A 24,091-nucleotide genomic window follows, 5' to 3' on the forward strand; every position below is an offset into this window, starting at 1 on the left:
CAATACCAGAATCAGTAATTTTACAAACTGGTGCAAATTATTTCATGATTAAAGAGAATTTGGCTCACAGAAAGTGTGGCTTATAAAAGAGAGATGTGCCCACTAACAGCAGATGCCTGTGTTTTTTTGGGTTATTTTATTGCTTTTCTGATGTGCTTTTCTTCTTTTGAAATAGTGTTGAACTAGGGTAGGTGCGTGACCACGTTTTGACCGCTTGTCAGTGTTGAATACCAGGAGAGAGAGAGAGAGAGAGAGAGAGAGAGAGAGAGAGAGAGAGAGAGAGAGAGAGAGAGAGAGAGAGAGAGAGAGAGAGAGAGAGAGAGAGAGAGAGAGAGAGAGAGAGAGAGAGAGAGAGAGAGAGAGAGAGAGAGAGAGAGAGAGAGAGAGAGAGAGAGAGAGAGAGAGATGCCATGCAATACAGCTCTGTAGTCCAAGTTTTCAATTAAATCATTGTCCAAGTTTAGAAAATGTTTGTCCACCACATCAGAATCCAAGCCACAGAGCTTGTTTCTTTTCTCATTATTTTTCGCTGACATTCAAAGTCAGTCAAGGAAAATGATAGGATACAGCATAAGGGTATACCATTTTCCTCACTGACAAATGTCCATAGTTTGCAAACATTTTGACTTACCAAAGTGGGAAAAACACCCAAGTGTAATTTGTAGCTTAATGATACCTGCATTCCATTTAGGTGAGTCAGTCTCAGAGTCTTACAAAATGAATATTGGCTTACTGGAACTGCTCCTGTGACACCTAAATGGAGCTGAGCTGCGTTAAGGAAATTTGCTGGACATGTGCATTTCCTGCCAGTCGAAATCTCTGGCTGTGGAAACGGAGTAAGGTGTGTTTTAAGTAAACTTGTGTGACTGGCATCACTGTCACAACTATATTAGAATTGTGTATAGTAATAAGGGAAATTGTCTTGACGTAGTATAATAAAAAAAGCTATTAAAAAGTATTTATCTTAAACACAGGCATCACCAGCAATTTAGTGTACAGACTTGCAGCAAATCAGATAGGGTTACTGATTTTTTTTTTGCATGAACCACGATGATATTGTTTTATATATTATCAAATGTTTTATCAATGATAAAGTTAGAGGAATTTACAGATATCTCTTCTTCCAATCAAACTTCAACATAAACCTTGCAAAACCCTCTGCAACCTCCTATCATGCTGGACTAGCCCCCTCTTTGGAACTGCATAGACGCCTGACTATTTATCAGGGGATGTCAGTGTATATGTGATAAAAAGGTGAAAAGCTAGATGGTGTAAAAATTAAAATGTATGCAGTGAGCACCACTCACACATACTCAAATATCAAAACATGTCCTGGACAATTCTTTTTTTTTTAGTGTGAGAATCACACGAGAACCCCATGATAATTCAGTGGAGACCTCAGGAGATGCCCTGAAAAGTATATCTCGAGCTCACCAATTCAGTAATGAACATGTAAATGTCAAATCACTAAGCAAAAAAAAACAACAAGCAAATCCTCTTTCCGTTTTTTAGTTTGTGTACCCAATTTTTTAGGATTTGTATTGATGATGATTTTCAGTTTTTGTTCAGTTGTAAATTGTATCCTAATATGAACTTCAAACATGTTGATTTCTGCTTATGTTTTAGATTCAAGATCATGTTTTGTTTTCGTACAACCTATTCACATTGTGTGTGTGTATGGCAGCAGGGGGGAAACAACAACATTTGCAACAATATGTTTTCTTCTCCGACAGCAGAAATGAATGTTGCCGCTGCATCCACGTGTGTCTATGTTTGTGGTCAACGCATTTCCTTAGCAACGCGGAGCTGAACCAGGAAGTACTTTGGTTCGCTCTAGCTAACTAGCTGCGGTTAGCACGGAGGAATGAAAGTGTGTGTCAGCAAAGTTGAACCCACTTAGATGTATGAGTCTGTCTGTCGTTCGCGTGTTTGAAACACACGTCAGGTAAAGTCGTGGCTCGGTTGCTGCGAGGAGAGTAGCGAAAATCGTAAGTTGACATTGTTTTGTTGACGTGTTAGCGAGCGCTTAGCTCACAAGCTAATGGACTGTTAGCTTGACTTCAAATAACTTTTTTTTTTTTAATGCACTGCCATTCTCTACTTATTAAACAGAGACGTACCATTAACTAAATAATGGTCGTTTATGAACGCGGACATTAATCTGGCACGTGTAAGTAGACACGAATAGCAGGCACTGTTTAGGAAGTGGATAACGTCATCTCTCGTTAAAGAGATGGGGACAGCTTCATGTTACGTGCACACTTTGATTTGTAGTCTGTGGATCTGCACTATGAATAGCACGTTTTTAGAAGACGTTTAGCTGTAAGGTTACTTCAGATGTTCGTCACACAATTGTTTTGAACCCAAGTTAAGCTATGAGTACATGTGTATTTCGTCTCCTTCACTTTTAGATTATTGAAGTCGATTAGCTAGGGATTGATTCATGTGCTGTAATATATTGATAATGTGCAAATTAATTTCTTCAAACACACAATTCATTGTCAGTGAAATCAGCTTAAAACTGAAGTATTGGTCTTACACAGCTTAGAACCACCAAGAGGATGTTTTCACATCTGGAACAACCTAAAAAAAAACGTAAAATCACACTGTCCTGCATTATCCCTGAATGGTAATGTTTTGCGTTTATTTTTCCTGTCACAGGTGTATGAAAAATGATTTTTGTTACCACTGTCTGAAAGGCCATGATAGGCTTGTCAAGTTATGCAGGGGTTATGGAAAGTTTAATGAATTCTGCTGAAGAGCAGCAGCCCTACTCTCCTCCGGCCAACTCTTGGTCCTTAAAGCAGGAATCCAGCAAGAGTCAAAAGCCCAAATGTCTTGGTGGGTTTGTCTTAGTGCATGCAGGTAAGTGCGTACGTCATAATAACAAGTAGAATTCAGAGCTTATTAGAAGGAAATACTGTATGAAGCGGCACCTCATAGTCCATAAACGTGATTATTGTGGGCACTGAAACAAAAATGTTTTTTTCCCCTATTATTTGCTTTCAGGAGCAGGATACCATTCTGAATCCAAAGCCAAGGAATACAAGCATGTGTGCAAACGAGCCTGCCAGCGAGTAAGTTTATATTACTATAGTAAACTAAACTTTATGCATTTATGTACAACCAACATAAATGTATACTGTTTGTACACACAATCTATATTATTCTTCATGGAATGTTTGTAAATGTTTTACTTCAGTCTCAAAAATGTACGCGTCACAGTATTGAATCTGTTAAATACTTTTAAATGCAGAAAAATAGATCTGACTTACATTGATCATTAATTAAAGAAGCATTTCAGGGTGCTCAACATTATATTTGCATGGAATATTAGTTGAAAATATGAGAAATATGTACGCTATAAATGTCCGTACAAATTAATTCTGCTTAGGCCCATTGCATCAACTAGAAATATTAGTGATGTATAAGTGTACTTTCATCCACACAATGAAGTCAACCTATTTAGTCAGTCTATTAGTTAACTATTAACTTGTTCTGACTCTATAACCTTTAGTTGGTCGTGACAGCACATTAGGTAAATTAAAGTTGCTAAATACTAGAAAATTCCTTCTAGGTTTTTTACACACACATTTGTTCTGTTATTATTCGAATGTCTTCAGCAAGTATATAAATTATGTAACTTTGTTTGATTAGTTTGATCAGCAAGATATTGCGTTATAAAAGTTTGCTCAGGTCGGATGGGGAGCATCTGTCAACAGCTGTCACTTCATATTCTTTCAGTGGTATTCCAAGCTGTGTTTTGGCAGTAGCACTCAAGCATTGTAATGTTCTTGTTTGAATTCATTCCAGTTTTCATTTGGCTGTATTAAGATAATTTTGCTGTTGAAGTGGAAGTCTTGGTTTTGGCATTCTCAAGCAGGTTCTTCTCAGGAATGTTTTTGTATTTGGTTTCATTCATTGTTCCTTCCATCTGTACGCCTGAAATACAACCTCACGGTGCTGCCTTCACCCTTGATTTACAATAAGAATGGTGTTAGATGGTGAGCTCTGCCCAGTTTCTGCTGGATGAAGTACTACTTTGCATCAAGATCAAATTGTTCAAAAAGTGGTCTTTTGCAGTCATGTTTTCTGTGTCCTTTTTTACACGTACACACACACAAGACAAATTTAATCCAATCCAGAATCCTGATTGCCTGTTTTTACGCTTGTCTTTGCCATAGTTTTACCTCCCAGTTTGAGCTTTAAATCAGACTTAAAAGGAGTTTTGTTTTCAATAACGTTTTTTCTGTTGGTTAGTCAGTGGGATATGGAGGTATTCCAGTAAATGCACTGTAGTGTGACTATGTAAGGGCGAGAAAACAAAATTACTGAGCAATGTGTTTTTTCCAGGCTGTGGACCGACTCAAAGCCGGGGCACTTGCAGTGGAAGCAGTGGCCGCAGCACTGGTTGAACTTGAGGTTGGTTGATTTTCATCCAGGTTGTAAAAAGTGTAAAATTATTAACTCAGTATTAAATAACAACCCAAATCTGTATGTAATGTGGAAGAAATTTATAGTTAGGGCCAGATTGAATGGTTTATTAGAAAATCTAGTTTTATTCTAGACTCAACATGTTTTTAATTGTTCTCAGGACTCTCCTTTTACAAACGCTGGCATGGGCTCCAACCTTAATTTGTCAGGGGAAATTGAATGTGATGCGAGTATCATGGATGGGAAGTCTCTGCATTATGGGGCCGTAGGGGCTATTAGTGGTGAGTTATTACACATGCATTGATATTTATGTAATGTTGCTGTGTTGTTGCGGCTCTGAAGTTCAGTCACCTGGATGTAATGGCAATAAGTCAAGCCTATCTCTTTTATATGTTTTGCTGATTTACTTTCTACCATATTTTTAAGAGTTTTTAGAAGTTTGTAAACAGAGCGGACCACCAACTTTTATATGGAATAAAAGCAATAAATAATATCAATATATACACATCTGCATACTCGAGAGAGTTCATTAAAAGGTTTTCAATAAAAGCTTAAATCTCCCAGCGGTGAAATCTGGCACTTAACACACAGTTCCAAAATTGCTTTTATTACCATGTCAGCATCGTGTAACAATTAGCCTTAGATTTTTTTTTCTGATGGAAAAAAAACTTTTGGCTTGGATATAAAAATGTATACCTACCAGCCCATGGCTAAAATAACCCAGCATTCATAGTTGTGCTTGCGTAGCGGTGAACTCAATTAATGCATTCCATGTGAAAATTAACAAAACAAAAATGAATAATACACAGAAAGTCAACACAGATGTGAATATTGCTGTGTGTGTTTGCAAAGTATCTTGATTTTTTCAAACTGTAATAAAATGACAGCATGAACTGCTCGCTCCCTGCTGATTCTGACTTTTCCTTCAGGTATGAAGAACCCAGTCTTAGTTGCAAACCGTCTACTGAGTGAAGCACAGAAAGGGAAACTATCTGCTGGCAGAATACCACCATGGTGATTATAAGGATTACTAATTCATATTGTATTAACCTGACTATATCCACCTGTTAATTTGTATTAATTTGTCAGCTTTTTAGTGGGACGAGGAGCACACGATTGGGCAGTCGGTCATGGAATACCACCGTGCCCTTCAGAGAAAATGGCCACTAGTGAGTTTTCCTGCACATATTTAAAAGTATGCTTCACATCAGAAAGGAATTTTGTGTTGCTGCACTAAACTAAACCAAAACAAAGTCATCAAAAAAACATTTGATAAATGTGTTTTTATTTACATGGATGCATTAGATTGAGATTTTCTTTTCACACAGAGTTCAGTTTGTCTGCATACAAGAGGAACAAGCGAAAGATGGAGCTGGCAGAAAAAATTGACACAGGACATAATCAGGCCAAGAAAAGACGACAATCAAGCGAAAATGTAAGTTTTATGTTATGGTTGAAACATCAAATGTATTCTTTCGACGGCATCACTTGAGGCAGAAACCTCTTCCTGCTACTATTTATTCTTCATCTCACAGGTGCTACAAGGGGTTCAGCTCCACCATCTGAGCAGAGGCATGCACTAAACAAAATGTTCTGTACTAGTGGTCGGCAAATAGCAGCCTTTGGGCCAATTCAGGTTTTTCATTTTGTATTTTGGCCTGTCAACTAATATCTAAAACTCGCCCTTACTGGGCTACATTAAAACATTAGACAAGGCTCAGAAATTTTTTGTGGATAGATCATGAACAAAAATTACAATGTAGTAAATATGACCATGTGAAAATCAATAAGTGCAGAGCAAAGTGATGCTGTGCCTCTATGTGGTACTGAAACTGTAATCATTTAAAAAAAAAAAGTTGGTCCCTCACTTTGATTATACAGTGCTGTGTTGCTTAGATTAAAGCACTTTTTTAATTCCTCACAACAATTACACAAAATGTCAATACACAATTAACAGGATTGTATTTTTGTATTGTTTCTCACAGCAGTTTTCAAATAAGCTCAAAAGGGCAAGAGCACTGAACGCACTTGCCTGCTTGCATGTAAAAATAAAAACAACTAACAGAATGCAGTGAAAAAATGTTTATGAAATGTTAAGATGAAATATTATTATATTAATGCTGAAGGAAATTCTTGTTAATAACAAATGTAATAATACTGCAAGTAACTTCAGGCTAAAGATCTTCAAAGGTAATCGAAGACCATGTGGTCAAAGAACTCAATGTAAATGTGGCTCCATTACTTGGGCACTTGATTTATAGGCTGCATGCTATTAGTAAGGAAATTGGTTTGATCTGTAGGTCACTCCAATCGCGTGTGCAGCCCACTCCACAGATTCAAATCAGCAGTTATGCATTGAGATATATGGCATCAAACTGAATTTAAAAAAGGCTGGAAACTTCAAGTAGAATTTTTTTCAGAAAGGTACTTCAAGACTCTTCACAACTAAGTCATCAAGACATATTCTGCCAGTTATGATCTCACATTCTCACTGGGTCATTAAAGGAAATGGCCATACAAGGTTATACAGAAGGTTCTGAGAAACGATAAAAGTGTTGACAAGAGTTGGTGCAAGGGCTTGAGCAGCACAACTAGGGAGTGGCTCAGTGGTGAGCCGAGTAGAAAGCAGTTGAAAGTAGACTCATTCAAATCTGAAGTCACAGAGGAGGATGGGAGAGTTTCTCTTGGTCTGGCTGTAAAGCGCGTGAAATGGAGTGAAACGTTTAAACGGCCAAAGCCTGATATGCTTCACTGGACATGTTTACGAACAGTGTTATTGTTTATTGAGGTCAGCTTTATAAATTCATCTTTAATATTAACGACTAAGGTGGAAAATTGTTGGCTTTGGCAACTGATGTTTGTGTCAAATCGCTGGTCAGCCTAACGAGGGCGTAAAGTTTGAGTGGCACCACTGTTCTTATTTTGTCTCTTCCATGTTTACAAAAAACGCTAAGATCCGTATAGAAGATTAATATGTAGTGCAGTTAGTCTTCCACTTATTGGGGCATACCTGATACTCATGTGTTTACATGCATGCTTTTAGGTTATTGTGCAGGTGTTTGGCATCAACCTTGTTTTCAGTTATTTTAACATATACATTAAGTGGCATATAAAGTCAATCAACAGGAAATAACCTATTTTTTCTACCAAGAATGGCTATTAGAGACTTATGGGTTCAACCAAAAAGCAATGTTGCAGCAAGCCTGGTTTTAATTTCCATACACAGGGTTATTTTTATGCCGCTGTCCTTTTGCCAAGCAATGAACTCTTTCCATTCTTTTTTTCACTGGGTAGTATAGCCACCTGTCTCACGATGGTGTATAGTTGCAGTTTTGTTTCGGAAAATCGAAAGCAATTCAATATCCTTCCAAAGATGCCCTTAAGTTTCACAGTCATTATTTACGGTGCATTTTTTTAAATTTAAGGACACTGATAAGGAATGACAGGAGAGTGTAGCGTTTAAAAATAGTTGGCTCTGGTTCTTTTCATCCTCAAAAGCCCAGAGACGGGGCTGATTTACAAGAGAAAAAAAAAAAAGTACTCTGCCTTTTAGTCCAGGATTCAAGGATTCAATGAAGATCTTTCTGGTGGGAGTGGAGCTTTGGTCATGTATCATAATGTCATTGAGCACATTTAAGATGTAGGACTCAATTTATCACGCAGTCTGAGAGATGATGGTTCACAAACAAGTCACCTCCAAAGCAAACTGCAATCACGGGAAGGGAAACTGCTGATTTAAAATCACAACAGCACTTGTGTGATAAAATATGAAGATATGCTCTATGAAGATTTCAAGATTATGTATCTGCTTCAGAATATGAATGTTTGGATTTCTCCTCCTTTTTGTTGTGAAGCTGTCCAATCATATATCTCTGTGATTGGGGTTTACTCATGTGACTCTTCTCCTTACTGTCATGTAGGAAAACGGTTCAGGGTGCCTGGACACAGTGGGGGCCGTTGTGGTCGATCTGGAAGGGAATGTAGCTGCAGCGGTGTCCAGCGGAGGCCTGGCCATGAAACATCCCGGCCGGGTCGGTCAGGTAATGAGACCCTGGTCTTTTCTGGCATCGCAACTTTTACTTATAGAATTGATATATATATAATTTACATGGTTGAATCAGGCCTTTATTTGAGACAGCTTTTATAGGAGGCATATCATTATTTCAATGTATCTTTTTTTATATTTGAGTAGATAATGTAAAATTTGTATTTATGTGGAAGCACCTACATGCAGTTATTGTTAAATTATAACGATATGCTGCTTAAAATCAAAACGGCATTAATCAGTGTTTTTTTTTTTTCATTTTTAAATCACGCTGAACAAAATAACTTACTAAGAAACCCACAGGGAATTCTTACCACTTTAAGCTCATTGTTTTGTTTTTACAGCTCACTCATACTCTGTGTGATGTCATTTCACTGTTTTCCGCTGGCAGTCATTTTCACCTAAAGAAAAGCTTCGATGAGGTTCAGTCCACCCAGTCAGCTCTGACACCGACCTCTATTCATATGCCTCCGTCCTCAGAACCAGCTGTGTGTCTGTCAGCAGCTCCTGAGGAGCTGAGAGGACAGCAGCCGGCCAAACTGTCTGCACCCGGCTGACTGACCGCAGAAATTTACCAGAAATAGTTTCCTATTATAATACTCCTTCGTACGTCTTTGGATGAATTAGCATTTTGTTTAAATGTATCAATCCATTTAATCAAATGGTTTAAACGGGCAACATTTTGCCAAGGCAATAACCACAAACAACTTAATATGGCATCAGTCAGCCAGGTCCGGGTTTTTTTTTATTTTTGTGCCTCCATATGGGCAAAAATTGACTTAAATCAATTCAGCTTTGAAAGTCTGAAAGCAACAGATAAGAGTATTTAGCAAGCAGCTGTTGCCAATGAAGCCACACCCTCCCCAGCTTTCTGATCCCCTCCCTTTGTTTCTTCCTTTACTGTGTTAATCCGACATCACTGCTGTTTGATGTCTTGAACAGAGCCTCTTAATGCAGATAGTCTAATTTAATGAGGCAAGCAATAACAGAAGAATTCACTCTGATAATCCTCGTGTCCTGTTCCCCGTTTTTATATGTTCGTGCAATCTCCACAAATTCCTGTTCAACATTTGTGTGCCCAAAGTCTTTTACTTTGAGACAGCTATCGGAAGTTACGAGTCTGCATGAACAGCAGCTTAAAAGGACAAAAACAAACCACTTCCCAATGAGGGCAGAACAGAATGAATGAATTAGTGGGATTTACTGCCGTGACCTATTAACACTGTCCCTGTTAAAAAAAAAATCTGAAGCTCAGAGCAACAGTGTCGTGAGCGAGTTGTTCTAGTGTAGTTAATGATGTGGAAATGTGAATTAGGCTGAAATGACCTCCCCTGCTTTGAGTGTAAGTGGTAAAATATTGTGCTTGGCTTTGAGCATGCTTCTCAGAGTTATTATTTGAGAATGAATGATATCTTTGGGTAACTCCAAAACCGAAATGTTGAAACAACTAAAATGTCCACCTTGGCTTTCTTTTCTCAGGCGGCTCATTATGGATGTGGCTGCTGGGCAGAAAATGCTTGTAATATGAACCCCTACTCTACAGCAGTGAGTACCTCAGGTAAACCACAGCTCACTCTCAACAAACAACTTCTCAATTGTGTACATGTGTGTGCGTGTGCATGTGTTTGTTACTTTTCCTCCCATTGTTCACGTTCACCGCCACCATGATATGAATCAGAAACAGATATATATATAATATGGGCCTCTAATTTCTGCTGGTTGAGTCAAGCTCTGAGAGCCCTGATAATACTTTCCGATGACCTCCAGCCATTCCTGCTGAGTGACTCTCATCAGTCACTTCCTCAGCTGATTGAGTCATCATTCTCCATTCTCTGTTCGTCAGCTGCATGCCAGGTGCACTGCAGAGCTCTTTGGAGTTGCAAGGACATTTGACATGGGACACCTGCTGTGGATATGATAGCGAGGACCGCAGGGAGTGCAGCACACTGAAGTGCAAGTTATCAAGATTGGGATCAGAACTTTTCCAATCTGAATGAGTGGTGTTATATCTGGCAGTTGTATGTGCGAGAAATTGGTCCTGGGAAGTATATGCAGTATGTTTGGACCTCTAAAAACATCAATAGTTTCATGGAAGAAGTATGCACATGTGCTCATGGGGAAATCCGCTAGTCATGTTGGTTATATAGCTATTATTTCTGTTTGATGCTATTTTGTACAGCATCACATGCAAAAGGATTAACTACTGCTGCTATAGGTTCTCCCTTTTCCACCATTATATTTAGATCTCAGAAGGAAGGACTTCTCAGAAGATATCCCAAAATCTCTGTCAAAAGACATGATCTTCAAAAGAGTGATATTCAACAGTTAAAGAACCACTATCTGTAAAAATACCTGTAACGAGAGCGCACCAAGGGCAAGTGAGAAAAATATGTTTCCTTGTGGTTTCACGAGACAACCTGTCAAATGAAAATGAACTTTTCTTGCCACTGTTGGTAGCTAGGGCGTTGTGAATTTTGTAGGATAAAATGTGTCAGCTTTTACAAGTGTGCTTGTAGAGAACCGAGGGCAGCGACCTTCCTGCTTCGGCCTGTCCTCTGCTGACAGACACACACTGGAATTGGGAGGGCACAACCTGAAGCACTGGCCCTTTAGGATTAAAGTGATACAGAGAGTCCAATGGACAAAGACATCCTTCCCTTGCAGGACCAATCTGCCATTTCAAAAAAAGTTGCATTCGTCTTGAACTTATTTACGCAACTTATAAAACCATGCTTTAGTGTTTTCCCAAACCTAAGAGGCATGCCTCTTTTAAGTAAAAGCAACATTGCTGTTTAAGTGGTATGGTTCTGAATGTGAGGTAGAGACAATATATTTGCCCCCTTCTTTAAGATGTGTGTAGATGTCCGTGACATAGCTTCTGGGGAGCATTACAACCGTTTGATGTGGATCTGTAGCCTAATGCATCTCAGTGCAGACGAGCTGATTCGATCAGACAGGCTGAAGATTGAGTCAGATGTACTTGGAGCACAGAGATAGCCAGCATTTTGCACTGCTAAAGCTTGTCTGAATATATTATAACCAGCAATCAGTGCAAATGGTAGTGTAGTGTAACGGCCTAAAAACAATTTGTAGTGAGCCAAGGCTCAGAACACATGAATGGCTCTGTCTGGTGATTCTCTGGCAGACAAAAAACATAGATACATGTGCATCCCCACGGTTTCTATTACTCTATCTACTCTATTAACCATGCACTGTACATTTGTATTTATGATCACACAAGATGGCAATTTGGCATTAAAGTTCTGTTGCTTTCTTGTAACGGAGCTTAACGTTGATCCCTTCAGTCTGGCCCATTTCAACAGATCTATACTGTATTATTACATTCCACTAGCAGTATGATATGCTGTGTTGATTATAGTCTGCAGTTTATTAAGTAGATGAAGTGTAGATGTTTGCTCTCTGGGTGTATCTCCACCTCATTCTGTCTTCCTATATTGTGGCTTTGCCTTTGATGTGACTTTTTTTTAAAAACAACCTTTCCTTATGGGTATGGAGAACATAATGTGTGTTCCAGTAGAACACCTGTTTTTAATTTCCTAACATGAAAGGCATTCCCATCAAACGAAACACAAAAACAATCATTTTTATCTTGACTCATGGAGCATGGTCCTCACCCTATATGTCACTCTTTCTGCGCCCCTCACCACCACTGTGCCCTCCCATCCCCCTCCACTCTGTTTTGTAACATGTGGCACATGTGGGCCTTTGTTTTACATGTGTTGACTGCTTTGTGTGTCCTTCATTTTGCTCTGGCCCATGACAGAACAGCGCACGCACTTCACCGTTTACTCTTACTGCTGTTGGCCGCCACACACGGCCTCTCCGACCGTTGGACCTTTTCTTTTTAACATTTCTCCCCTGTTGAGTTGCTGCTTCAGTCTGGGCGTCCGACCGCAGTTCCAGTTCAGTCTTGTGTTCGTGCTGTCATGAAATATAGCTCCCCTGAAACAGAGCGCTTTACGGTAAACAAAGGCACAGTACCTGGCCAATCTGACGTTCTGCTCTCGTTAAAAAAAATAAATTAAAAAAAAAAGAACTTCAAATTGCTTCAGGCAATCTGGCCTCCACAGTTACCAACCTGCATTCAGTTTTGTTGTAGTTACCTGATATTTTATGAGGCTTTCATTTGTGTTTACAGAAACAACAAGGCTGTGTTCTTCCGTCTTTATGGGCTTTCACAGGAGCTTTTGCCAGATGAGTTTTGTTTCCACTTTTGGATTTCTTGTTTTTTCTTCCCCCCCGAGTGCGGGCAGACTTCCCGTTTTAGTAGGATCATAATAAAAGCATGCATCATGCATTTAGTATCTGTCTTTCTGTAGGAACATAAGGTATTTGTTTCAAAGTTAGTCCTTTTGGCGCTAAGTAGTACTGTCTGAGGTATAAAAAAAGCTCACCTGCTATGTTTTGACTTGGAAGTGGTAAAGGGTAAGGTGAGTCATTTGTACAGGCTGACCACAGGTTGTTTATGGTTCCTGGTTTACTGAAATGCTTCACGAAGTGGTTTGTTTTTATCCCTGTGTATGTATGTATGTATGTATGTGTGTATATATATATATATATATATATATATATATATATATATATATATATATATAGTCCTTCACATGCCACATAACTGAAGAGCATCAGAGAGTTTCAGGTGCTAATTGGAGGCAAACTTGAGCACAGCCTGCTGACATTTTTTAGATTCATTAAACCTTTTATGTTCCATTTCTGTTTTTCTGGACAGTAAGAAAAGGGTGTTGCTGTCTTCAAGTTAAAATTGTTAGGTTTGCACGTCACTTATGTCGACCTACAACTGTTTCATGTCTTACTCTCCTCTGTTAGTTAAACCAGTGGTTGAAAATCACCAGTGTGCCGTGAGAGATCGTCAGGTGTGTTGTGGGAAAATGTCCAATTTCATTTAATTGGTCCTGAAAAAATATTATTTAGTTGCCGCAAATCATGTTCCATTGTTGAGTGTCTGAGCCTGCCATATAGTGGCTGGCCTAGTAATGAAATACTCCATGCCAGTAGGTAGCGCAATATTTGCCTAAATATATCCTTTATTATCCTACAATGTAACATTTTGTAACTTTTTGGGTTGTTTGTGTGCCGCGGGATTTACTTTTTGTAGAAAAAGGGCCACGGCTCAAAAAAGGTTGAAAAATAGTTTAAATGGTCTCATCAACACAGTATATTCATCTTCACACACCGTCTTTCAATAAATAGGTGTTTTGTTGGGTCATTTAAACCTAATTGGGTAAATACATATTTTGGTCAAATGTAAAACCTATAAACACAAAATTGATGCATAAATGTGTAATGGTGATACATGTTGCATGCATGTACTGCAGCTGAGAGAGCTTACAGAAGTAGAAATGATACTGGGTGTTTGCTGTTTCAAATTCCCAGACCAGCCAGGAATCTGGGCAGAGAAACCTGAATGAGAAACACAAACCCTCTCTCAACAATTATGGTCAGCGTGCCCTTCGGCAAGGCAGCTGTACTTCGCAATGCTGTCGTCTCTACCTGAAATGATAAAGATTAAAGTTGAATCCTTAAAGTTTGCAATGTCTTCAGTTATGTAACATTTTAACCAGATATGTTGGGAGAATATGATCTCAACATGTATCAATATCAAAGCATAATCAATTCAAAGCACAATTGGTAATCAGGAAATGCTTGTACTGGAAATACTGATCTGCTCAAAATTTACTTCAAACCCAAGATGTGAAATATCAAGACGTGATTAATACCATACACGGCTAATGTTTGAAAATCAGAATTTGTATAACAGGCCTTGGATTGTGTGACGTAAGGGTGTGTACTGTGTGTGCTACAACTCGCTCAAAGTGGATTTGGAGACCTTGTGCAACTCTGATTGAAGGCATGCATGCTTGCAACAAGGAAATGAGTGAATGCGAGTAAACGGTCCAGGTTCAGCTGTGTCTGTTGTCTTTTGCCAGGCTGTGGGGAGCATCTGATTCGCACCATGCTGGCACGGGAATGCTCTGCTGCCATGCAGTCTGAGGATGCCCACCAAGCACTGCTGGAGACTATGCAAAACAAGTTCATCAGTGAGTCACCCACATGCAGCCCGACTGCCACTCCATTCCAAACACACATGTGTTAGCCGAGAAACACAGTTATGCACCAAGATAACTGATCTCACAAACAGATGTGGCACAACATAAGGAATGAGCTAACAACTGGGAACATTGGGAATAATAGACTCAGAAGAGATGTGCGCCTTCAAATGTTCCACACATCATAGATGAGATCCACAGATAATTTTAGAAGACATAATTGTTTTGTTACATTTTTTTTTACAATATTCTCACAAGTGGTACATTTGAGAAAGTCCTGTTAAGTGTGTTCGCTGCGCCTGAGAGTGACCACTGGGATCGCTCAGAGAAGACGGAGCAGAGGAAGAAAGGACATGTGGAAACATGTGGTGGTGTCTGCCTTGTTTTGGCCTCTTTTAAAAGTCCGTCTCAGTTTGGCTTTGTCATGGACATCTGTACCACCAAGATGTATGGATGGGCTGGATGAAGCTAGTTTGAAGTTAATTCTTCTACCGTTTTCTTTCAAGATGCACATTAAATCAAACAAAGCTCCATAAATCTGGCCTTCGCAAGGGCAAAGAAGACATTGTCTGTGATGTGGAGGCCTCTTACTCAATTACCATGATACATTTGTCAGGTTCCCTAAATAGAATATCTTTAATGACAACACCAGCCGTATTTTTAGATCTGTTTGTGGAATACAGTTCCTCTCATAGTATTCACACCCACACAAATGTCCACACTCAAGAACAGTTACATTTTGTTAATTCATTTCTCTTTTGTTATCGTTAAAAAAGCGGTGAACATTGAGGCAATAACTGAACCGCTCTCATGTTAACAGCATGCCAAGATGTCAGAGTTATTATGGAATGTGTAACATAATTAATTTAAGAGCCTTTTTCAAATGTACAACAAGTACTGGGGTTTTGTGTGAATGTCGTCCAAGGTCCAATCAAAAGTGTTTTATAGAGTGAAGGGAACATTACGACGTGGAACCAAAATCGGTGTGAAATGCAACAAAGAAACAACGGCGTGCAGACACAAAAATATTGGCCCTGGTTTGTTTTTTGTTGAGACATTTCAAGACATGCTGTAGATGTTTTTAGTGTTTTCTTTACCAAACTTTTATTGGCCCTCACTCACTTATCAGCCAATCCAAGATTTGTTTTGTATACACTGCACCTCATTCATGTTTGCTAGTAAGCAAGAGAGGTTCTCAGTGATCTTTTTTTAAGTAAGTCGTTCACTTATGTAGCTGTGTTTTTCTTTAAATTGAAATTGTGGTACAAGTGTGTACAGTGTGGGAAAAAATGATACGACCTGTCATTAACTATTATGTGCTAATACTTGCCAGACACAAATAGAGTGAAATATTTTCGATGAACTGTCTGCTAAATAAAATAAATACACCCAATTAAATGCTTTCAGTTGTTTGGCTTGCCTGAAAGGCAAACAGAGTTGTTGTTTTTTTCCCCATAGATCACCTTATTTGACGGGCTGTGTTTTGTCTAATCTTTTCACGTGTTATCTTTGGTTCGATGTATTATGAGAAAAACTTTGGCTATCTCAATGTTGGTGTTTTCTTTGTGTCTACAGGCTCACCCTTTCTGGCCAGTGAAGACCGTGTTTTAGGTGGAGTAATCGTCTTGCGCGGCTGCAGATGTGTTGAAGCTCAGCCATCTCAGAATATTCAGGATATACTGGGTAAGACATTGATCATTTCAAATATGATCAAACTCAAACTTCCACGCCGCATCTTATGGCAGGCAGATATTTGGCTGTTCATATTTAAAAATCCATCAAGCGATTGATGGGAGAAGATGGGAGGAGGCACTGTGGCTTTCCTGGCGGGTGGTCTGTGTTTTTACCCGCACAATCAGGCTCTGGTTTCACACCCTTCATCTCAGATTCAAACAGAGACCTCCCACTATGGAATCAACAGCTAATCTTCTTCAAGTGGAGGCCTTCTGAATGCCACGCAGTTTGGCTGATTGTATTGGCAGATCTGGTTTCTCTACCTGAAGCTTCTGAGAAGGACCGCTCTTTCATTCATCATTTCATTTGACTTATTGAGAGGTCTGTTCAAAGTCCAGACGATGTGATTTATTCCTGGGTTTTAATGTTGCCCAAAGAAACCAATAGACGGTTCAAGTTCACAGACAAAGTTGAGCAGATGTTTCTCCAACGTAGGAGGGGATGACATCTTGATGGCAAATGAGCCACGCTATTTATTTCATGCATTATGTCAGTGTGAATAATAAAAAGCTCCAAAGTGCTACTTACTGAGTGACGTTTGATGCTGTTTATGCACCCTTGCCCTTGAGCAGAGTGTCGACTACCTCAGATTACTGTGGACTGCTAAAGGCTCTGTGTTGATTTCCAAGAATAAACAGTATGTCCACCACATCCTTTGGGTGCTGTAATTTCTTCTCCAACTCACAAGTCCTACCTTCCGCTACAGTTATGTCACAACTGCAGGTCATGAATGATAATGGGCATGCTCAGAGTGTGCCACAGTGTGGCAGGCTGAGTCACCTAACAGACGTTTTCCTCTGGCGGATGGAAAGATTGAATTTGTAAAATGTAACTTTTAGCATATTAACAGTCTGTACTCTTCCCACACCCTCGCTCTGTCCCCACACTCTTTTTATATACATAATTACAGTATTATACATGAATAGTTATAGTAATATATTTTCTCCTGTTCAGTCGATAAATTACATTTTTTTGACGTTTTTCTCAGTGGAGTTCCTATGGAGTCACACCACAGAGAGCATGTGTGTTGGCTACATGTCTGCCCAAGACAGCAAAGCAAAGGTGAGCTTTCCAATCAACTTGACAATTAAAATGTATTGCAGCGAGTTTCACATACACTTGGGTCATATCGGGATACAACCATCTTTACTTACTTCATTAACAAAACTAAAAGACAATGGAGGCATAGGTGTAGGCTCACATAAAAGATTTCATAAAATGTACTTTGCTGCTGACCAGTGGCTTGAAATTGAATCTGTTCTAATTACAAAATAAATAATGTTAATCAGAAAGATGTCTTTCCTCCTGTTGAGATAACTTATTAAAGGGCATGAGCTCACCTGTCATAAAATACGATAATCCAGGATTACAGTAGCTAGATCCTTAAAAAACCAGGACCCTTAACATCTGTTTCACTACTGCTACTTCTAACATGTACCTAACATGCAGCATGTTGCACAAACGTAAAATCCCCCAAAATATATATTTTACTGATCAGATTGGAGCCAGTCGTCCTATCTTTACTCCCAGTTTGCAATGCCATAGAAACTGCATGCCCTGTCCCCTGTTGACTTATGGGAGAGTACGTACCGAGACAGGTTTATGCTATACCTTCAACTGTAACGCTTTTAATGTCGCTGTCAGGCAAATCAAGCCAAACCCCTGGTCCCTGTTGGAGTCAGGACTATTTGCCCCTGCACCACCTGTGCTCACTGTCTGTTTGGTATGTCGACTGCTGGTGACTTTGTGGAAAATAAATCACAACATTGTCCGTGTTCCTAAAAAAACATTACCAAAACTCTTAAGTACATAAATTGTGTGCCTTGAATCAGTCAGTGCGGCTTTTTAAGCAACAAGGGCTTAATGCTCTGGTCTCCTGGCTCTAAATGAGTCTCAGCTCAGACTGATTTGTTTGGCTAATGTATCTCTGTCACTCTGTATAAAGAGAGGGCACTGTTGTTCAAGCCTGGTTCAGATTTCAAAGTGTTTGCCCTCAGTGCCGCCTCCACCCCCACCCGTCCTTCCCTCCGTCTCTTGGACTATCTCTCTCGTCACTCCCCCTCTCTAGCCCTACCTGGTCCCAAAGTACCATAAAGTGTACTGACAGTCATGCACCACCGAGAATATCAGTATAATCTGCATATTTGTCAGATGTCCTCTGTGTATCAGGCTTTGTGGTGGAATGTGAGCACGCAAGCTCCCCTTTCACGCCTTTGCCGACGTAAAGAGGGGAGCGGAGCACAGTGAACTGCGTACGGTTCAGGGGCACCAAACATGTCTTCTGTTTGTATATTTTAGTTTTGTGTACAATGTTACGTAATGTATGTGTAGTTGTAAGTGGTTCAGAAGGCATTAGCTGAGGTGATATTGTTGACGGCCTACAGTACAAACTAACGACGTCATTGTCTCACAATGTCTGTTGTTTATGATTGACAGCAGTGGTATCTACTGCATGTGCTGTTAATAAGAATAGATTATCGGTGCACGGGACTACATGTATGACAATCGGACTGGTGAAGCAGAAGTAATGTTGTGATAAAAACTAGATAATAGAGAAGGATTTAACCGTCTGAACCGAATTGTGTGCCACTGATCCACACATTTTCTCCCTGCCACAGTGCCTCAAGTTGCTCAATCAGAACCGGTATTGCAAGCCGAATTGTCTTTAAACAAATGTGTTCAGCGGAAGCAGAGGCATGAATATCATCCGTCGGTAGTGATTTCTGGATCTCCTGGAAGAAATGGTATCCAATTCCAAATCGACAGGGCATCGGTGACAGTGGTATGGGAGAGTGCAGCCAAGAACACAGCTGCTTCACCAAACCTCACACTGCTTCACGACGCTCCCCTGTGCCTCTGTGGCTCTCATCGGCTGCATACCAGAGAAACTGAATGTTCTGTCTCTCTTCACGCCTCTACACTGGGCGCAAAACAAGATTTTACCCGTTGTTCCCCAGCTGGGCCCAGAGCTGGATCCCGCTCGCTGCCAAAATATCCTCCTCCATTGGGAGGATTCAATAGGAAAGTATCTGTTTTCAAAAAGCCAAATCATGGGACCCTTAATGCGACCAGGCTCCAGTGATGCCTGTTGTCTGTTTAACTTGGAGGCCCAGGAGGTGGCACAGTTATTATTGTAGCCTTGATGGCAGACGTCATAATAAAGTGTTTGAAGCACATTGTGTGGATAAACTTAAGTGTTAACTTCCTGAAATGCATAAAGCCTTTGTCATCTCGCCGTCTCACATTGTAGCATTGGGAGCAGTGTCGATTAGGGTCCGTGATGGTGACCAAGGCCGGCAGGTCATTACATAACAGTTCCTCCAATGAAGACTGCCTTTATCGTGTTGTCATGAATACTTGCTGGAGAAAACGTAATAAGTATCAGTGTTCCCTTTGCACTTGTAATAGATTGCCTGAATAATTCATCGCGTTTCAAGCACTTGGAAAAATGTCAGTGCACTGAGTTGCAGATATTGCATATAGAGGCAGAGTCATCGCAGTCTCAGCTGCTATGTTATAGACATTCCTCCCATTCCTATTTGCATCCCACCGGTTTCTAACCAGCTAGAGTCCACCTTCCACTGCTTTTCTGTGATAAGGACATGAAAGGGCAGGTAGACAGTAGCATAGACAGAGTAGATTATTTAGGACAGAAATTAGATGGGTTTAAATTTTTTAATTTCATACTTCAATTCAAAGATGTATGTTTTAATAAACAGTTTCACAAACCCAGAAGAACAGTGAATCATTCTGCTGACCAAAAGGTCTTGGATGTCAGACCAGTTTTTCAGAGACAGCGCCGACAGCTCCCCTGAGATTTTTCTTACTTTTTACTCGGACGTTGTTTTAGGGGCAGTTAGGTTGAGCCTTTATCCAAATCCTTTGACATTACACTGTAAAATAGCTAAAAGGCAGTAGTGCTGTAGAGGGAGAGCGTCTGGTTCTATTCAAACACTCACCTGTGTTGGCACTGGGTCGCACACCAGAACATCAAGCTAGCTTTTCCAGAGCTACACAAGGCTCCATGGACAGGCCAATGGCGGCACTCCTAAAACAGTTGCACTATTGTTTTATTGTTTGCCATGATTGGACAGATGAAAGGGAAGTGTAGGGTCCATAGCGGCACCGCTATGGCTCAGTTCCCTCCTCCTGGACATCATTACCACTTTAAAGCTTTTCCTACTCAAATCGTGCACGGCTGGAGGAAATCAAATGCCATGCAATTAAGGCCTCCTGGTTATTGTCTGCTTCGTAGATTACATTACAAATGCACTAGAGTACGTTTAGTTTTTACTATCTATCACGCATGGAGAATAAATATAGCATATGATTCAATAAGCCATATGATTTTTTTTTTCTTTCAAAAGAAAAGAATGTGACAACCACAAAACCAGCGGCTAAGTCATAGAGCTAAATTAATCCTTAGACCCACGCTGTGGTGTTAATGTGTGGCGTCTTGAGCTCCTAAACACATTCATATCACCAAAGAATGTTGTTTTTCTGCGACCGATACAATGGAGCTGTGTTTTTCGCATTATATTTTGAGTCCTGTCATGTGGTCATTTCAGTCTGGGTATCAAGATGACAACAGGCTCACTGTCGGTTTTTCTTTTCTTTTTTTCCTGTCGTATCCCAGCTGTCATTTCTTTGCTCCTCTTTCAACCTCGCTGACTTTATAATTACTTTAGACTGTTTCACATGGTTTCAAACCACAAAAATGAGAAAGTTGTGATTACGCACAAACATCACTTACTCCAGCAGATGATCCTAAAATCTGTATAAATTGGTGTTCTATCACTGAGATGATGTTTGTGATTGTGGTCGTTCAACTCTTTGGCCACCATCGCATCATTGAAACAGTCCAAAAGGTTTGCCTGGACCAGCATAAGGTGTCACACCGAGTACCTTGGTACTGTGTTGTTTGCCCTTCATGTGAGTGTCCAGCGTACTAATGATCCATACGTACAATGAGAATGATAGTAAAGGTTGGCACAACATATGGCTACTGCATTATATATCTGACTTAATGTGTTGTGTGAAGCACCACTATCCTCTGGACGGTTTTCCTGTAACCTAAACTTCTGAATTAGCGCCGCAGCTTGTGAAAGGCACGCAATGCTCTTAGCACTGCAGTGGTGCCATGACTCACTGCTTTGGTTTGGTAAGCCTTTTACTCTTCCTGCTTACACAGTCAAATTGTCCATTCTGTCTGATTGAAATACAAATGAAGGTCTTCACACATGCTGCAGGGTTGTGTGTTGGGGTTAGGTCACATTGGTGTCATTGTCCGACACGGCTTTCTTGCAAAATATCTGAAGTCATGCAGCTGGGCGCTAATTGTGCCCAGTAGTGTATTTTCAGCTGTGCATTCAATGTGGTTGGAATGAAAGAGATCATTGCAAAACTCTTTCCCTCTGACATGCAAACATCAAAAGAAGAACGCGGCACCGTTAGTTGATTATGTCTCAACTATAGACCTTCAGTCAAAACAGTTTAAACCAGGCCTTTCTTTAACCTCATCTCTCGAAGATGAAGGGGAGAGGATGGACCCAGAAAGGGCTACTGGAGGCATAATGGCCCCTGAGAGTGTTGCCATGTGTGCCTGGCCCTGTCTGGATGTTGTCCCATTGTAGTGACAGTTGCCCTCGGGGTGCCAGGGGCCGAAGTCCAAGCCTACACAAAAGGAAGTCCTGCAGAGATGAAGGCTCCTGCGACTGGCGGAGTGATGTCAGGCCAATTCAGTGGGCTGGTCAATAAGTGGATGGACTCTTCCCCCAAGGCTGGGGCCAGTGTTCCCCTCTGTGGAGAGAGTGAGGGAGAGGAAGGAGGACGACAGCCATTATTGGCACAGGGAGAGTCAGTCAGTCACCTTTGATCCCCAAGCTGAAGTATCACTCCTGTCTTCCCAGCTGTGTTTGCCCCTCTCCTCCTCCTCTAACTCCTCTCTGTCTCTTCTCAAACACTAAACACTAGCAGTCTGTTCCCTTTATCCACTTACTCTGTCTCTCTATAGATGCACACTTGGCATCTTCAGTCTTCAGGGGTACGTGCTCCTGATGCACAGTAGTATTCCTATGTGAACACACTAATTACCCCTCTCATCTATAAAATATTTGTGTCATTGTGGTCGTCATGATGATAACTTTTCAGAGTTCTTAAACCTTGTGTTTATAAATGTGCAATGCATCTGACGAATGCGTCTGATGACTGCTTTTCTTAAACTGGGCTTCCTGGGCCGCATTTCATCTTCTCTGTGGTACCTGTAGGAACAAATCTACTGCACAACACTACTTTCTACATGCTGCAATTTGCAGTATTAATGCCCGCTAACAGAATTAATCACCGTCTATAACTCATCAGAAATTCATCAGCCTTTCCTTTCCCCCATGTATCCCTGCCTCTGTTTATATATCTCTCCTTCGATGATGGTATCATTGTGTGTTTATGTGTGTGTCTTCCTTTGTTACCTGCAGACACACATATCCAGATTACCACCTGGGACGGTTCCTGGACAGTGCTTGGCCATCGAAGGAGGTGTGTGTCGACTGACGAGCCCAGTGGAGTGAGCCGCACTCAACCTCCTTCTGGGCTTCTTCAGCAATACTCCCTTACAAACCCTTTCACTCAACCACAAACACACATGCACACCACCTTTACATCCCCACGACCTTTGAGAAGCCAGAAGTAATAAACTATAGCTGTTTACGCAGGTGCCCAGGAAGGAGAGAGGGGTGTTAGGCTCTACTTAGTGCACTTACAAGACTTCCCTTTGCCACCGTCTGCCTCCAGCATGTACTCTATAACCCCCCAGCTCTCCAGTGTCACCTGACTAGACTTGATGCACCATTGCCTTGAGGCACCAGTTCTTCTTTATTACTTGTCTCTTTTCCTACTATTTTTCCTTTTGTATATAAGCTATGATTTTAGGAAAACAGGGTGGATGTTCATGTTGTTTTGTATTGCTGAACAGATGTGACTCTTTTCAAGAATTTAGGAATTTCAAATGCAAGACTTTATTTTGTTCTTAAAGTTAAAAAAAAAAGATGTCCGACTGCACCTTGTGGAACGCCTGCTACTCAAGATCATTGTTAACGAGTGAAGCATTTATATCGATGAGAGTTGACCAGTCACGATTTACAATTTTAACACGAACATGATAAACTTTCATGCGCTCGTACACACGTATCATTACTAATCCTCCAGCATACTGTATAATGTAGCATAGTGTGCATCTTATATCATGATGATACATTTTATAGTCATTCAGCCACAGAATGCGATGCTTTCATTGTTTTAAGATGTGAATACATAGCTATTGCATGTGCAAAATCTACAGTAAGCCACTTTGTGTTCTCTGACTGGCGTAGAGTTGATCCAGAAGCAGGAAGCTATGCGGATACATGCGGGCTCAGGTAGCAGCATTGGACCCCACCGCCAAACGTGACTGTTAAATCATTTAAATATCACAGTTTATATTTGTATAGTCACAAAGACATGTATTTTCTTGCTTAAAAAAAAGGACAGCTAAAGACGTATGTATCAAGCCAATGAATTGATGCGGTTGAGAACTGTGCTTGAAAGGAGTAAGGGTCTAAATTTCTGTTGGGATAATCCGTTCCTCTGGTTTTGCGGTTTCACTCAGTTACTGCTAAGAATTATCAACAACATGATAGAACTTGTTTATTCTTCATAGCAAATGCAACTAATATAAAATTGTATAAGCTATGGAAGTCATATGTGCACAGCGCAATGCTGTGCTCTAAAAGTAAATAAAATATATGTTGCTACA

General features: G+C 40.4%; 1 protein-coding gene across 3 annotated transcripts; it reads left to right on the plus strand.

The window, feature by feature from the left end:
• The first annotated feature begins 1,807 nt into the window (after positions 1–1,807).
• tasp1 (taspase, threonine aspartase, 1) lies at positions 1,808–24,091 on the plus strand. 3 transcript variants are annotated; one of them, XM_068568211.1, is made up of 14 exons: positions 1,808–1,988; positions 2,662–2,865; positions 3,010–3,077; positions 4,354–4,422; positions 4,595–4,715; positions 5,364–5,448; positions 5,524–5,603; positions 5,763–5,869; positions 8,355–8,474; positions 9,959–10,037; positions 14,449–14,559; positions 16,144–16,251; positions 17,291–17,364; positions 22,776–24,091. In XM_068568211.1, exons 2-14 carry the CDS (start codon positions 2,703–2,705, stop codon positions 22,866–22,868), a joined length of 1,278 nt encoding a protein of 425 aa, XP_068424312.1. In that variant the 5' UTR covers positions 1,808–1,988; positions 2,662–2,702; the 3' UTR covers positions 22,869–24,091. The 3 variants fall into 3 exon arrangements, with proteins under 3 accessions (XP_068424312.1, XP_068424314.1, XP_068424313.1); XM_068568213.1 differs by lacking the exon at positions 2,662–2,865; XM_068568212.1 differs by lacking the exons at positions 14,449–14,559; positions 16,144–16,251; positions 17,291–17,364; positions 22,776–24,091 and adding an exon at positions 12,639–13,004.

This window comes from Clinocottus analis, unplaced genomic scaffold, assembly GCF_023055335.1.
Source record: "Clinocottus analis isolate CAN_PGR_092001 unplaced genomic scaffold, fCliAna1.0.p SCAF_8, whole genome shotgun sequence".
Taxonomy (NCBI): Eukaryota; Metazoa; Chordata; class Actinopteri; order Perciformes; family Cottidae; genus Clinocottus; species Clinocottus analis.

What these genes read in the sequence shown, in the direction of transcription:
- tasp1 (XM_068568211.1), top strand. Translation starts at nt 2,703, where the DNA reads ATGATAGGCTTGTCAAGTTATGCAGGGGTTATGGAAAGTTTAATGAAT. An exon ending in GCTGGCAGAATACCACCATG is followed by an intron (nt 5,449 to 5,523) that starts GTGATTATAAGG and finishes TTAATTTGTCAG; the next exon opens with CTTTTTAGTGGGACGAGGAG. An exon ending in CCCAAGACAGCAAAGCAAAG is followed by an intron (nt 17,365 to 22,775) that starts GTGAGCTTTCCA and finishes TGTTACCTGCAG; the next exon opens with ACACACATATCCAGATTACC.